The sequence below is a fragment of the Brassica rapa genome, chromosome A04, assembly GCF_000309985.2.
Source record: "Brassica rapa cultivar Chiifu-401-42 chromosome A04, CAAS_Brap_v3.01, whole genome shotgun sequence".
Lineage (NCBI taxonomy): Eukaryota > Viridiplantae > Streptophyta > Magnoliopsida > Brassicales > Brassicaceae > Brassica > Brassica rapa.
This window is the reverse complement of record NC_024798.2, coordinates 8,304,714-8,320,241: the sequence shown is the minus strand read 5'-3', so window position 1 is coordinate 8,320,241 and position 15,528 is coordinate 8,304,714. Positions and strand designations below refer to the sequence as shown.

General features: G+C 32.0%; 1 protein-coding gene and 1 long non-coding RNA gene across 2 annotated transcripts; one reads left to right on the top strand and one right to left on the bottom strand.

The window, feature by feature from the left end:
- The first annotated feature begins 722 nt into the window (after window positions 1–722).
- On the top strand, window positions 723–7,576 carry LOC117133554. Its single transcript, XR_004457432.1, has 2 exons — window positions 723–7,101; window positions 7,215–7,576. It is a non-coding gene; the product is annotated as an uncharacterized LOC117133554 (long non-coding RNA).
- Window positions 7,577–9,455: 1,879 nt separating this feature from the next.
- Window positions 9,456–13,098, bottom strand: LOC103863738 (plasmodesmata-located protein 7). Its single transcript, XM_009141488.3, has 3 exons — window positions 11,971–13,098; window positions 11,452–11,565; window positions 9,456–9,680 (listed from the first exon to the last, which is right to left on the bottom strand). Exons 1-3 carry the CDS (start codon window positions 12,707–12,709, stop codon window positions 9,673–9,675), a joined length of 861 nt encoding a protein of 286 aa, XP_009139736.1. The 5' UTR covers window positions 12,710–13,098; the 3' UTR covers window positions 9,456–9,672.
- Window positions 13,099–15,528: the final 2,430 nt, after the last annotated feature.

The window sequence follows — 15,528 nt, the reverse complement described above, 5'->3', positions numbered from 1 at the left end:
GCAACCATTGGAAAAAAAAATTTTTGTTGAAATGTTGAATTTATATATCAAATGTTTAAAATGCCGAAATCTTTAAATTGGTACTGCAGTTGCAGAACTTTTAATTATTTCCCAGCAATCTTTGCATCAGAAGGCTATTGAACTCAGGGTTCCTAGTCTGGAGGGATGAGATTCTGTTTCGTATTGTTCTGTCCAGCGATCGCACAAGCTGAGCAGGGGAGTTCCAACATTGGAAAAGTTTTTACAAAGTAGTTAACATACTCCAACAAATGTTTTTATTACAATTATCAATACCATTAAAAGAGGATCATTCACTTAATAAAAATTACATTTTCTCAAAAATACCCTTACTTTTACAAAGGATTAATAAAATTCATTAATGACATTTAAGTCTTTTGTTTTTGGGCCTACAAATACACCTAAATATATTTAAAAGATATATTAACTTTAAATTTAATATAAGTATATATATATATTATAAACTATAAATAAATTAACAAACATGAAAATATCATTTTCTTAAATATATTTATCAATATTCAAAATAGATCATTTGAATATTATACAGATTTTCAATACAAACCAAATCATATATCCCACACCATATACCATATACATATTTGAATATCATTTTTCATGTATAATGTCATTTTATACATAATATTAATATGACAATTACGAGTGTTCAAGAATATTTTAAAAATTATATTAAAATAAATTTTTTAATCTAAAATAAAAAACATAAACTTATAGTAGGTTATTAATAACGAAAATAAACTAAATTTGTCATGTCAATAAGTTTTTTTATTATCATTTTTATATGGATAATATAATAAAATTTCATCAAATTCTAAGGAATCACTAACTTATGTAATATTAAAAAAATATATGAGTAATTTAATCAATTTTTTTTAAAAAAACTATCATATATTTTGTGTTTTATCGGATCAATGGTATTAGATTGAAGGTTAATAGTGAGTTTTTTTGGTTTTTACCGAGTTATTTTTAATTAACGAATTTTTCATTAAATCTGAACCGGATTATATACAATGTATCGGGTCTATAGGTTCAACCATGAATCTAGGTCGGATATGAAAACAAATCTTAAAACTCAAATATTGTTATAGAACAACTATCATATTTCGAGAAAATTCCATAGTTTGAAAAAAAAAAACAAATGATAAAAACCTAAAAACTCAAGTTCGAAACAAAAATAATGGTAGTTTGTAATCAGTTTTTGATCAATAAATGGAAAAAAAAAATCAAAACCGCGCTTTTTAAGTGCGGGTCAAAATCTAGTTAGTTTTTAAAATTTCGTCTTCTCATTTTAAAACACAAATTATTTTTTAATAAATGTTAATGTATTTCAATAAGTATTCCTTCTATAATTATGTATCTTTTCAGATGTAATAGAGTGGTTTTGTAATTATATGTCTATGCATAATATTACATTCCTACAATGTTTATTATATTACATCCGTTTTTTAAAAATTAAAATTGTGTCTTCTCATTTTATCAATGATGATGCTTTTATACATTCCTACAATGTTTGTTATATTACATCCGTTTCTCTCATGAGATGATGCAGGTGATGTGAAGAAACTATCTTGTCCATTTTCTTGTAAAAAAGTGGATGGAGAATTGTTAACAACATTAATATTCTTTTATTCTTTCTCTGGTAAGTGTTCTTCGACAAAAGTCAGTTGACTTACTTTAACTTTACAAGATTTCGGTGTGTGTATGTGAACGTGTACGTACTATGAACATTTGAGTGTTTCTTATCTTCAAATCTTCTACTTCTGGTTTTTGATTGCACATGGATTTTCCATCACCACTTTTAAGTCAATTTCTAGATATAATGATTTTTTTTGAACTTTAGATATACATGATTTCTTCCAAATTGGTATAGGTGTATATTTTTTTCTATGTTTTACCTATATGCTATTTATGATTGATGATTACATGTGTTGTATTTTCTAAAATTGTACTTTTAGTTTAATATTGTTGATTGTGCAACAAGAGCTATTAAACTGAATTAAAAGAACAAGTTTAAACCACAAAATGTTGATATCATAAATTTTTCAAGTTTGATCACCGAGGCTTGAATTCGTAGAATATTTGTCTAAGTTTTGTTTACTATTTACCAAACAAAATGTAACCAATTATAAATGAAATTAAATAGAATTATGATCCATTTAAACAAATTAAGAGTGAAGAAAAAAAAATTAATGCAGATTATCTGTTGATTTGAGGTAGATGCTAAACCTCCACTTGACAAAGAGTGTTTTGGAAACGAAAAGTAAAATAGAGCTCGAAAAAAGGGAACAAGAGCTTGGCTGTCCCTACATCTCATGGAGCAATCCAGTATAGACCCGTTATAAAACATGGAAATTTTCTAACTTTATTTAATTGAGATAGTATGTAAAAGACCATAAAACCGTAGGAAAGTTGGGTTATTTATGAGATATACCTAATTGTACAGAATTCAAACTGCGACCCAATTCAAACCTAAACCGTAAATCATTTTTAAACCGAAGAAAACCCAGACCGATTCCACCCAGACCTAATTAATGAAACCCTAATTTCGGATTTAACAAAATCAAACCGTTGAAGAAAAAATTATGTTCCTGTTCCCTTTCGAAATCGGTCCTCGAAATCTCCTCTCTTTCCTTTCTTGGTCGCTTCGTGTGTGTGAATCGATAGAGTGAAAAGAAATGACGGAGACGCCGGAAGAGGGGCTGCAAGGGGGACCAACAACGGCGACGGAGACAGATAGGATCCTCTCGGAGCCGATAAGTGTCCTCGTCGAAGCTGCAGTGGCAGTTACATCTAGGGAGGAGAATGACGGTGAGGATGATGTCCCTGAGGATAAAGGTTCAGAAAGTGTAGTGGAAGGATATAAGGATGGGGACAAGGAGGAGGAGGAGGACAACGACGACGACTAGGTAACAATTTAGGAGAATTTCCAATTTAGGATTGTATTTTGAAATTCTTTGAATTTTGAATCGTAGGTTTTGTTTGAATTTGTAATGTTTTGGTGAAGGAAAGAAAAAGAAAATCATGTGTAGAACTAGAAATATGAATTATGGTAATGATGTGTAGAACTAGGAATTATGGTATAACTATAGTAATACTAGTACCACTCGGTGAAACATTGAGCAATTAGTAAAATTAGTAATATGTAGGTATACTAAGGAATACTATACTAATTTTGGAAAAACTATTTGGTATTACTGGTATAACTGACGTAGAAGTAAATGTAACTTGCAGGAATTTGAGCCCATCGAAGCAATCAAAGAAGTGTGGTTCATTGTCGATAGTGTTCTCATTCGTTTGTGAAGGAATGGCAGAAGGGATCAAATAGAAAGAGAAGAAAGGAACCCGGAGTTGTTTTGTTGATGTTTCATGGGAACTGTTTCATGTCGGATTATTTTGCAAAACTCTATGTTTTTCGGTTTGTAGAAATTTGAAACTATCATTTTCTGGATGTTACAAATTCAATTTCAATATCATTTTCGGGATGTTGCAATTTCATGAGATCATTTTGCAATTTCAATTTCATGTTATCGTCAACCATAAAATAAATAAACGAAAGTTTGGAGTTTTACAAGTCTTAGACAAACCACAAAATAAAGACTTGTAAGCCGATCCGCCGAAACAAAGAAACGGAAAACAGACAGTAAAAGACCAACCAGAAATGAGGAAAAGACCAACAATCCAAAACACTTAAACATAGAATTCTTCAAATTTTCTAACAATCTCATCGTCATTATCGTCATCCACTGTCTCTTTGTTCTCCAAATTGTTTTTCATTTCTGAAATGGTTATAATTAATTGCTCAATCACTCTGGTCTTCTGCCTGATCTCATCCTGGGCTTCAATCAAAGCTCTTCTTTGCCATTTCGTACCTTCCTCTTCATCAACCAAAGAGAAGTAATTGCATTCATCTCCAAGCTGCCACAAGATCCAAATTTGTTTTTAAATATATATTCAACATCTAAAGTTCAATTATCATATCATATCTCATATCCTAAAATGCGGACAGCTATAAAATCGTTGACCATAGTTTTTGTCAGTCCAAGCTTGCATTATATTCGCCGGTAAGCCACAAAAACACAATCTCCAACCATAATTCCGTCTCCTCCTTGACGAACCCGAACCCACGTCCATCTTCGATTTTTCCACCTTTACATTTTCCATCTTCACTTTTTCAATCTGAGAAGAGAAGAAAAGAGATAGAGAGATCAAACTATTCTGAGAGAGAGAGAGAGAGAGAGAGAGAGAGAGAGAGAGAGAGAGAGAGAGAGAGAGAGAGAGAGAGAGAGAGAGAGAGAGAGAGAGAGAGAGAGAGAGAGATATCAAAAGGAATAGAGAGAATTGAAATAGATAATTGGAAGAGGAAGAGGGAAGGTGTTGTTTCAGATGTAATAGAAGAGAGAGATAATTGGTGTTGGTAAATGGAAGATTCGGGAAATATACCGGTTTGACTCTTGAAATGAAGGAAGAGAAAATGGATAAGAAAAAGTGAGAGGATGTTGTGTGGTTGAGATGAGAATTCCTTAGAGAGAGAGAGAGAGAGAGAGAGAGAGAGAGAGAGAGAGAGAGAGAGAGAGAGAGAGAGAGAGAGAGAGAGAGAGAGAGAGTTTATGAGGAGAGGGAGATGGATAAGAAAAAGTGAAGGTTCCAACTGAGATGAGAAATTTCTTTTGTTCTTTTTTTATTGTTTAGGCGCCAAAATTGTTTTTCATTTCCCTCCTAAATTTTGTTCTTAGTTATACAGAAGATAGTAGTGTTACGAAATTTGGTCATAGTTCTACTTTTGGTGGTTTCTAATTTATTTAGTGTTACTAATTTTTTTAACTTATTTTTTTTATTTTACTTTCGAGTTTAGTACTTAAAAATGTAATTTATATTGTTCTGTACAATAATGTAGGTTTAATAGATATAACTCGAAAATTTCCTTTGTAAGAAGTTCTTCATTGAGAAAGTGTGATTGATATTACAAGGTTTTATAATGCACATATTACGAGTTTCCAAAATTTTGCAAAAACATTTGTCATGTTTGTAAGAATTATAAGTTAGAGTATAGAAATTAAATGGAAAGTTATGATAACCGAGTTTTGATATAGATAATACTAATGTCATTACAAAACAAAGGAACAAAACAAAGTAGATAACCAAGTTTTACTCAGTTTTTCCAAAGCATACAACACAAAATAAACAGATAATAGAGCTAAAATGCATTACTCCTAATTCATCCAAATAACTAACTTTTAATTCTTTTCCTTCCCTTCTGTGTGATGCGATCTGGAGGCATGATCTTCACCTCCTTGATCTGATCCGGTACATTAAAAGAAGACATGTCGGACACAACATAAATTTTCCTGGAATACGCCAAAGCCCACAGTTCCGTTCAGTAGTATTTTGAGCACAGCTCACAGATATTAAGGCGGCTTCCATCAACGTTCTTAGTGAAATATATGTAAGCTGCCAGTCCGTGCAGACAAGAAAACTTTTCATAATCCCACACCTTGCAAGTACAAGATTTTCCAACCAAGGTCGCCCAAAACGTCTTTCCTGCAGTGTCAGTGATCTCGTACTTAAGCTCATAACTATCAAACTCCCACACAGATAGCTGTTGTGCAACAGCCATAGATCGTGCAAGTAGTTCTCAACCAGAGGCACCAGTCTTGTATCGATTGATCTAGAAACATCATCCTTCCGTTGATTGAACCAATCAGAGAATTTCCTAATGATACAATCCAAAATTGGTATTAAGGCCCACCTCGTTGCCTCTTTAAACACGTTCTATATTGATTCCACATTGTTGCATGTATCCAAGTTGTACCTCTCACGTGGGAAAAAAACTGTTGCCCATTTGTCCTTTTCAGTATGTTTCTCCACATACTTGTACGCAGCAGGATATCTTATCTTAAATGAGTCATAAGCAGAGTTGAACTAGTCACCCACCATGTAATATCTGCCCAACTCCATAAATCTATGCCGACTATATTCTTGTTGACGTTACAAGCATGCCATTTCACATTTTCCATCAAATGCCATAAACAATGACCACGGTGATCATGTGGAAACACATTTCCTATAGCGAGGATCAGGCTCTGATTTCTTTCACTCATGATAACCAGTTCAGAAAATTCTGGTATAACACTTTTAAGCATCTCGAAAAACCAAGTCCAACTAACAAGATTCTCACCATCTACTACTGCAAATGCAAGTGGATAACTGTGACCATTAGGATCTTGAGCTTTCACGAAGACTAGAACACCACCATATATGTTTTTCAGCCATGTCGCATCCACAGCTATCACTTTCCTCATAACTGCGATCTCTTTGTTGTTCCGAGTTAGACAGTTATACTACAATTATCAAGAACAAATTGAATTAGGTTTAAGGTGCGCAAGATTGATCTAGGTCTAATTCTACTGCCTATACACTCTCATTCCACCACTGAAATGCATTATATACCAATTTTCTTTACAAATCAACCCCTAAACAAAACAAGGCCGTTGTGCATTTCAATTGCAAATCCATTAAAACCTACTTCCCAAAGAAACCTCAAAACGGAGACCACAAGCTACTTCTGATTGGTCTACGCCGACAGACGGTGGTGATGGAGAAGCTGCGGGAGAGAGGAGTGGAGGTTCAGGAGGAGAAGCTGAGCTGCGGGAGAGCTTCCAGAGCCGAGGGAGTGGAGGTGAGCGGGGAAAGTGGAGGTGAGCAGGGAAAGTGGAGCTGGGAACGAAGAACTGCGGTTACGCTCTTTTTTTTTGCCAGGTTTTATTTTTTATTTTATTGATAAAGTCAAAACCGATTTTTAATAAAACCTTAAACCAATCCAACCAAACCGAAAATTCAATTTATGTTTTATCTAATTTTTTTTATTAAATAAGAGGATAATTTCTTCAATCACCACTTCATTAAATAATTGGGGGTATAGGAGATTTCAGGAGGGCATAGGCGATTTCTCCATGAGATCAAGCGGCAGGCAAGCCATTGTTCCGAGAAAATGATAGAAAGAAAAAGATTCTTCTTGCTATCCTCTTGCGTCCTCTTCGCGTCTTTCTCAGATATGGTTGCCGGGTAAATACGTAGAGTTTTTAGTTTTCTTTGATCGACTCACATGTAGTTTCGTTTTCACATTTATATATTTCACGGAAATTAAAATTTGGAATAATTTTATATTTTGTTGCTAGGTTGAGTTTTGGATATGTTTGGTTTTGACGCTGCTTGGGTATCTTCATGGTATCCTCTACGCCCTTTATGTCCTTACCAAATGATCATTTCTCCTGCCTATCACGGACTGCTTTCTCCTGAACTGGAACACGCGACCTTAATACTCCATCCGTTTCTAAACAAGTGTCACTTTGACACTTTTCACACGGAATAAGAAAATAACTGAAATATATGTAAGTTGTTATTAATTACATCTTTCTGACCAATAGTATTTGAGATAAATAAAATTATTTATAAAACCAATGCACTTTGCAATTAATTTTCAGCTGAAAGTAAGTATAATTTACATTGGAATTGTAAAGTGACGTTTTTTGTGTAACAAAAAAAAACTAGAATGACACTTATTATGAAACAGAGAGAGTATTTTTTAATTCGTATAGTTGCTAAGTCAGTCTCTTCCCAAAACTTGGTTTAGCATTTAGAGAGACAGAATGGAACGCTTTTAATAGAACTTTAAAAAGTGTTTGTATTATAACTTGTTTGATAGCAACTATCAGAGAGTGATTTTTTCTAAACCTGAAAAGATTTAGCAACTACACGAGATAGAAAAGTGCTAAGAACATGTTTATTGCAGGTCTCTTAGGTTGGGTCTCTTAGTGTAATATAAGAGACATTTCTTAGCTTTTTTAGTTAAAAGTTAAGAGACCGTATCTTATATTACGCTAAAAGACCCAACTTAAGAGACCTGCAATAAACATGTTCTTAGGTTCAGAAGCGACTCTGGACTTTAACTATAATGGGAGCACAAACTAAAGAAAATAAATTACTGGATGCATTATATGAAGTTTTCATAGTTATCTAATTAATTTATGTAATTTTACTGGCAAAAATGTATTAAAAAAAATTAATGGGTGCATGTGCACCAGTGCTCCTTTACTAAGTTCACCCTTAATAAGGGTTTAGTTTATTTGGTTCAGTTAGTTTCCCTAAAATTTCTTAGTCAAAACTTGAAACATTGGCCGGGATTGAGCCTGCATTAATAGTTGATTTGTTGGTCAAAACTGAAAACGTTGGGCCTAGGCCGGGCTTGCTATAATAGTTTGTTACTTTTGACCTGTGATCGTATAAATAATTGTTTTCACTTTAAAAATTTTCTTTGTACTAATGGTATAATATATATATTTGTAACAATTTTAATATAACATTTTAAAACATAACAATTTTATTTATTACTTTTAATAATTATATTTTGTGCTTTTAATCGCCTATTATATCACATTGTATCATATAAACAAATCCAATATTTATAACTAATTGGACTTATATTATGAAGGCATTATAATAATAATATATGAATAAATTACTTTATATTTTATTTGTATATTATATAAATTGATTATGATGTGTGATTTTTTTATTATTATTTATCACTAATAAATATAAAAAAAATATTTAATATGTTAATAAGAAATATATTAGGAAAATTATTTTTTTTAAAGATTTGTTTAAGGAAATCTGTTATATTAAATGTTTAAATCTATTATTTAAATTAGGAAAAGACAAGCATACTTAAATATAGGTTCAATAAATATCTCAATGATATTCTAATGTAAATAAATAGTAAAACTAATGGGTATTTCTATTTTGTACTTCTATTTTAATAATATAGATATTGCTCCCTCTATAGCAATATAAGTGGATTTAAAAGTTTTTGCACATGGATTAAAAAAATATAATTTTTATATAATTTCCTTTGGTTGCAGAAAAATATCATTAAATGAAAGTAGTTCAACCAATAAAAAAAAGTATTTTGTAGTTCATCACAAAATTTAAATACTATTAAATTCTATCTAGAATAGTGAGAACATCAATTATTTTGTAACAAAAAAAAATTCTTTGAACAGCACTTAAAGTGATAGGGAGGGAGTGCTTCTTTAAGAACCTATTATCAAGAAAATGTAAATAACATTTAGTTGTGTAGTAATTTAATCAATCATAATCTAAAAATTTAATCAATCTGCAATAGTTCTCATCACTAAAATGTAAATGAACTCTATTTTCCAATACTCTTACCACGCCAAAACAGGGTTAGATTCTAGAATGAAGGAAACATATGAGAAGAATATTACCAAATTAGACATCCTTATAAGAGAATATATGCCATTTGACAAATAAAGATCGACGTACACTTTTGCTTTAGACATGTCTCTTCTCTATGCCCTTTTACTTTGTTGCTTTAGTCATCTTTCTGGATATGCATAAAGCCCTTTAAAATTCATTTCTTAGAACCTCCTTTTATCGGCTCTCTTTTCATTAAAATAATTATTATCACAAGTATTATGTAACAACAATCGAGATAAACCAATTAAAATAGTGCAGAAAAAGTAATTAAAAAGAAATAATGAAAAGTCGACAGAATCCAAAGCGATATACATCTCATCTGAAGTTTTGCTTCTCTGAGATCCACGCCTTTGACATTTATTTACCTGAAAAAATTAATTTAAACAGAAATTTTTAACCCTTTGAAAATTGAATCCTAAAGAGAATTTTTTTTTTTTTTTTTACTTCAGTACTGTTTGATTCGTCTATTTTGAAGACAATTTTATGATGCAGTACATCATGCGTGCACGTTGAAGCATATTACGTACATATAATATTCATAAAATCAGTTTGACCACTAAGATCCATGCATGGAAAATTTGAATATACAAGGGATAACTGCCTAAAACCCCCTGTAAATACCATCACCCTATTTATTCCCACCTATACTATTCAACTCCTTACCAAACCACCCACAGATATAAAATCTCTTTACAACTCCCCCCATTCTTTTTAATTCTGCACAGATCCCCCTCTCTAATCTAAATTCAAAAAAGAAACTATAAATTTGTAAATTGCGTTTTGTGAACTGTGATTACCCATTAACTTAAACCCGACCCGACTCATAAACACCCGACCCGAGTTACTTAAAAAAAAAATCAATCTAGTGGCAAATAAAAATTAGGGTTGAGTTTGTCTCTCTTTTTCACGATACAACAACGACGTGAACAAATAGAGAAACGAAAGCAGAGAGGGAGAGACGAGATATAATAACGACGTGAGCAAGAAGAAGACAAAAGCTTACAAGAGAACGATGCTTACAAAAGCTTACAAGAAGAAGACAAACTCAACTATAATTGTCTAACAAAATCAATTTAAACTCTAATATACTATTTTTAGTTCTTTTTCTTTCATTCGTCATCAACTATAATGGCTACATTGGGCTTAGAAATATGTATGTGCAATATACGTAACAGCTGGTGACTATCGTCATAATTCTTGTGATAAAAGAATAAAGTAATCTTTATGAACACGACCAAGTTTGATGTCACCATTTTTTTTCTCCTTGAAGCATCTGCAATTCCGATGGCGAAGACACCGTTATCTGCTTTATTTTATAAATATATATATTATTGTATGTTTTATGTAATAATACTAAGTTTTTATCGTAGCCTAGTGGAGGGGAGCTGGTTTACAACCGTTTAATCTCGGGTTCACAGCTCAAGTTTGCATCATTTTTTTTTTGTTTTTTTAAATAATGGCAAAACCGTAAATAAGTCTTCTTCTTCCTTTAGTTATCGACCAGAGTTTCTGCAAATTTCATCATCATATTCAGTACAGATCTGTCACGATTCAATGAAATCTTGTGTTTTTCTTATAATTTTCTCATTTTAACCTTTAGTCTCACGTCTAGAAATCGATTCCAATCATTTAAATTATTTTCTCATTCTATCCATGGCTGCTGTCGTTTCTCTCTATCTTCTCTCGTTTTTCTCTCTCTGTTTGTTGACGTCATTGTCGTATCGTGAAAAAGAGAGACAAATTCAACCATAATTTTTATTTGCCCCTAAATTGATTTTTTCTTTTTAAAAGTAACTTGGGTCGGGTGTTTATGGGTCGGGTCAGGTTTAAGTTAAAGGGGAATCACAGTTCACAAAACGCAATTTACAAATCTATAGTTTCGTTTTTGAATTTGGATTAGAGAGGGGGATCTATGCAGAATTAAAAAGAATGGGGGGAGTTGTAAAGAGATTTCATATCTCTGGGTGGTTTGGTAAGGAGTTGAATAGTATAGGTGGGAATAAATAGGGTGATGGTATTTACAGGGGGGTTTAGGCAGTCATCCCAATATACAATGTTTGTGTGTGTTTTCTATGTTGTGAAAGAAATTAAATAAAATTAAAATCGAGGAAAGGGCAAGAAAAAATAATTGATTACCTCCGCGACTGCAAACGCCTCTTAGGAAAAGAAGGAAGATAATGAGAAGAACAACTGCAGCTAGTAGTCCTATGATGATGGCGAACGTCCTTTCTCCACCATAGTTTGTTTTATCTAATTTATTCAAACAGTTAGATTCCTTTTTACTATTAAACCAAAATTACAGAGCAAAAACACCAGTTAGTTTTAGGGCTACCTAATTTATAGAAAAGGTAAAATCCTCCAAAATTTTATGTAGTATGTTTCATAAAATATTTAAGATTATATAAAATAAAAATAAAATAAATTTTTGTTCAAATATTCCAAAGTTCTGAGAAAAATAAAAACAAGACGAAATTTAGGTTTAAGAAGAATCATTTAATCCCTAAACTTTGAACTGAATTTTGTGGGTGTTAAAACTTTCAGATTTTGATGGCAATGATAAACGGGACAGAGTTTTTATATTTATACCAGTAGTAGTAATAATGATAATAACAATAATAATAATAATAATTATAATAATAAGTAAAGAGAAGTTACAGTTATGAGACTTGGCATTGTATTTTCCACCGTCGGTTGAATATCTTGCGTAACACTTGGTCAAGAACATGTCTCCAAATACGGCTGTGCCACAATCGTTTTTAAGCCGTCCGATGGCCGTTCCTAAACAATCTTGGCACTCTGAAACGGTTAGATCTCCAACACACTGCCCCATACCTTGAACATCACTGGACCCTCCTGCCCGAAAATATCCTCCGCCGCCCAGTAGTTCCGTGAGAACAGCGTCTCTCCGGCTGATTCCTTCGGTATTGTAACCCTCAGAGGGACCACATTTCTTTAGGACGACGGTCTTGTCTTCTTGGCCAAGGAAGCTGACATTATCGTACTTGATGTAGCAACCGGCTAGCTGGAGGGCCCCACCGCAGGTGTAAGGGCAAAGAGGGCCGACTTGGGAGACGGCACGTGCCACACACGTGGCGCAGTCGGGCATGGATAGGTCACCACGGCATTGGAAAAGGCCACGAGCAGTGTCTGAAGAGGAAGAGCCCATGATGGTGAAGTTGTTGTAGGAAGAGTATGTAGCTGAGTTGACTAGAGAAGTTAGAAGCGAGTTAAGGTTTGACTCATAAGGAGATGCGGGAGAGAATTTTTGCTGGGAGCAGCCACCGTAGACGAAAGTGTCTGTGGCGGAGGTGGCGGAGGTGGCGGAGCAGAGCCAAGGACCGGTTGCGGCGAGGAGACAGAAGACGAGTGAGAGAGTGTTCCTTAGTGATGCCATTGGCTTTAATGAAAAAGGAGAGAAAGACACTAGCAATGAAAATATATACTTATTTATACATGTATGTAAGTGATTAAGGTCATCTCCAACCCAACTTCAAAATACTATTTTAGTGTGATTTTGACACTAAAACTTTCTCCAACCCAACACTAAAAATCACACTATTTTAGTGCAACACTATAATTTCATACAAAATTTGGTGTGACACTATTCACCACACTAAAACACTATTCATCTCACTAAAACACTATTCACTTAATTTATTAATAAAATGGACAATTAAATAAATGACAAATAAAACTATAAATACATATAATATTATAAAATAGCTTTTAGTGTAAAATTTGGTGTTATGGTTGGAGAAGAATTTTTTTTTAATGTTGAAATTACACTAAAATAGTGTGGTTTTGACACTTAATAGTGTTATGGATTGGAGATGCTCTAAGGAACCGATAGCGCTATTTAGTCAGAATTATGTACAATATTTTATCAAAAAAAGGAAGTCTAGTAAAAAAAGTAAGGACAAAAGTATATTTTGAACTTGGAAAAGAAAAGGCTGTGTTATTTTAGAGCTTTCATTTCTTTCATGGTCTTACGGAGTATTATGAATACACAAGACCATGAAAGTTAAGAAACAGTTTCTTAATCTTTTAGTTAAAAGTTAAGAAACAATTTTTTATATTCTCCTAAGAACTCTACTTTAATAAACCATGGATAATGATGCTCTTAAGCACCCATCCCTAAAAAACCATGAATAATGATGCTCTAATCTCTTATATATTAAATGAAAAACATTGTAATAAATATGTTCCCACTAAACTGGACACATGTCACGTGTAGAAACATTGTAATAAATGCTTTCACACTAAAATAGACACATGTCGCATGTAGAGAGCTTATCAGCCAAACTCTACATAAATATGTTCATACTATGTACTTTACATTTTTTTAAGATAAAACCCACATGCATGGTTCTTCTTTACGTTATTTTTACTGTTTACGAATAGAGCTCGACAAATTATTCACAAATTTTGATTCGATTCGTTATATGTTTTGATTCGAACCGAAAAATCCGGATATCCGTTACTCTACGAAGTAAATCAAATACTAAAATGTAACATCCGTAAAAAAAAAACAAATCACAAATATCAATATTTATAGGAACGGATATCTAATATGATCCGTTATATGCATATATATATATATATATATATATATATATTTAAAGAATTATATATAAGTTATATATTATAGTTTATATAAATTTTACAATATTTTTGTTTTTAAATAATTTCATTTTAAGAATTTTATTTTTCATGTATTATTTTGAAAAAAATGTCATTTAATATTAATTAACGATATCTTTATATATTTATCAACCATCTTTATATACTTTTACATACACATACATGTAAACATTGACGTGAGCACCTAATAACTAAATATTTACCACAACTGAAATATCTAAATTTTTTGGAAGTTAAAATGATTTGTCTTAATAATTTCTTTTCTTTTTTAAACCATTATCCGTTTAGAAACTATAATATGAAACCATTGGTTCGACATCACGACTATCTAAGATTCATAACATGAAAACAAATAAATAATAGTAATTTTTGATTATCACAGAGAAAAAAAACAAAAACATCAAACATTTTAACCGAACAAACCAAATAAATATTGATTTAAAATGATTGTTATATTTTGTGAGATTAAAAACCAAAAACAACTTTAAACAGAATCGATATCCAGATTAAACAAATTAATGTCTCCTTATTAAAAAATAACGACACTAATAATTACATTCCACACAAGGCGCACATTATTACCTAGTTACGAGGTGTTAGTATTATTTTGTGGCCGAAGTTTAGTAAATGTAGATAGCCAAGTTTTTATAATGGTTATAGTTGATATCATGATAAGAAGACTCCAACCCTAACTCTTCAATATTTTGGGTAATTTATAAACCACTAGACCACAGTGAATTAGATGGTATTATATATTAATCAGTGCTCTCATTTATTTAATTAAAATGGATAGTACTACTACCCAATATTTTGTTTTTGAAAGAACAACTACCCAATATATTTGATTGTTTTCTTAACTAATATTTAGAGTCTTTTGTTTAATTAATTTCACAGTCTGCATAGTTGAGCTTATAATCAAACTATTGATAAATGTTAGAGGATCGATGTGATCCCAAAATCAGCAAATTAGTGAGGCGCATAAAGTTATTGTTAAAGTGTATAAGGTTGTTAAGCTAAAAAACTGTATACGGTTTAATTATATTTCAGTACTAAGATGTGGCTGGCTTAGTTTTATTTACTTGTGTAGTTTGACTAACAAAGCTTTAAATTAGACTTTTCGCAAACTAGGTATACCCATGTAACAAAGCTAGTTATTTCTTAAAATAGTTTATTCTCAATAGCAGTAATTATCATTGTTATGTTCTTACTTGATATGATTTACTATATCACTACGTATCTAGAATGTAACTTTAAAGTCGTCCAAACTTTTAGACAATAACTTCAAATAATCAAATTTGCAGTCCGAAAGATAAGTAGTTCACTAAGTAAAGTTCGACTAAAGGGGTAAAATTTACTAAAACAATTGAACGTGTAATTTAGTAAAAAAAAAAAAAACAATTGAACGTGAACTTTGCAAACAGAGGCTGTTTACTCTACATTCTTCCTAAAAACAAGACTTATTCTTAGGTACACTTCCTAAAGTGAACCCAGAGCCGTGCTCACCCATATAAAAAAAAGGCGATGGCCTCAGACCCCTCATTTTCTCACTGAACTTAGAGCCCCTTTTTTACG

What these genes read in the sequence shown, in the direction of transcription:
- LOC103863738 (XM_009141488.3), bottom strand. Translation starts at nt 12,709, where the DNA reads ATGGCATCACTAAGGAACACTCTCTCACTCGTCTTCTGTCTCCTCGCC. An exon ending in CAATGCCAAGTCTCATAACT is followed by an intron (nt 11,566 to 11,970) that starts GTAACTTCTCTT and finishes TGAATAAATTAG; the next exon opens with ATAAAACAAACTATGGTGGA.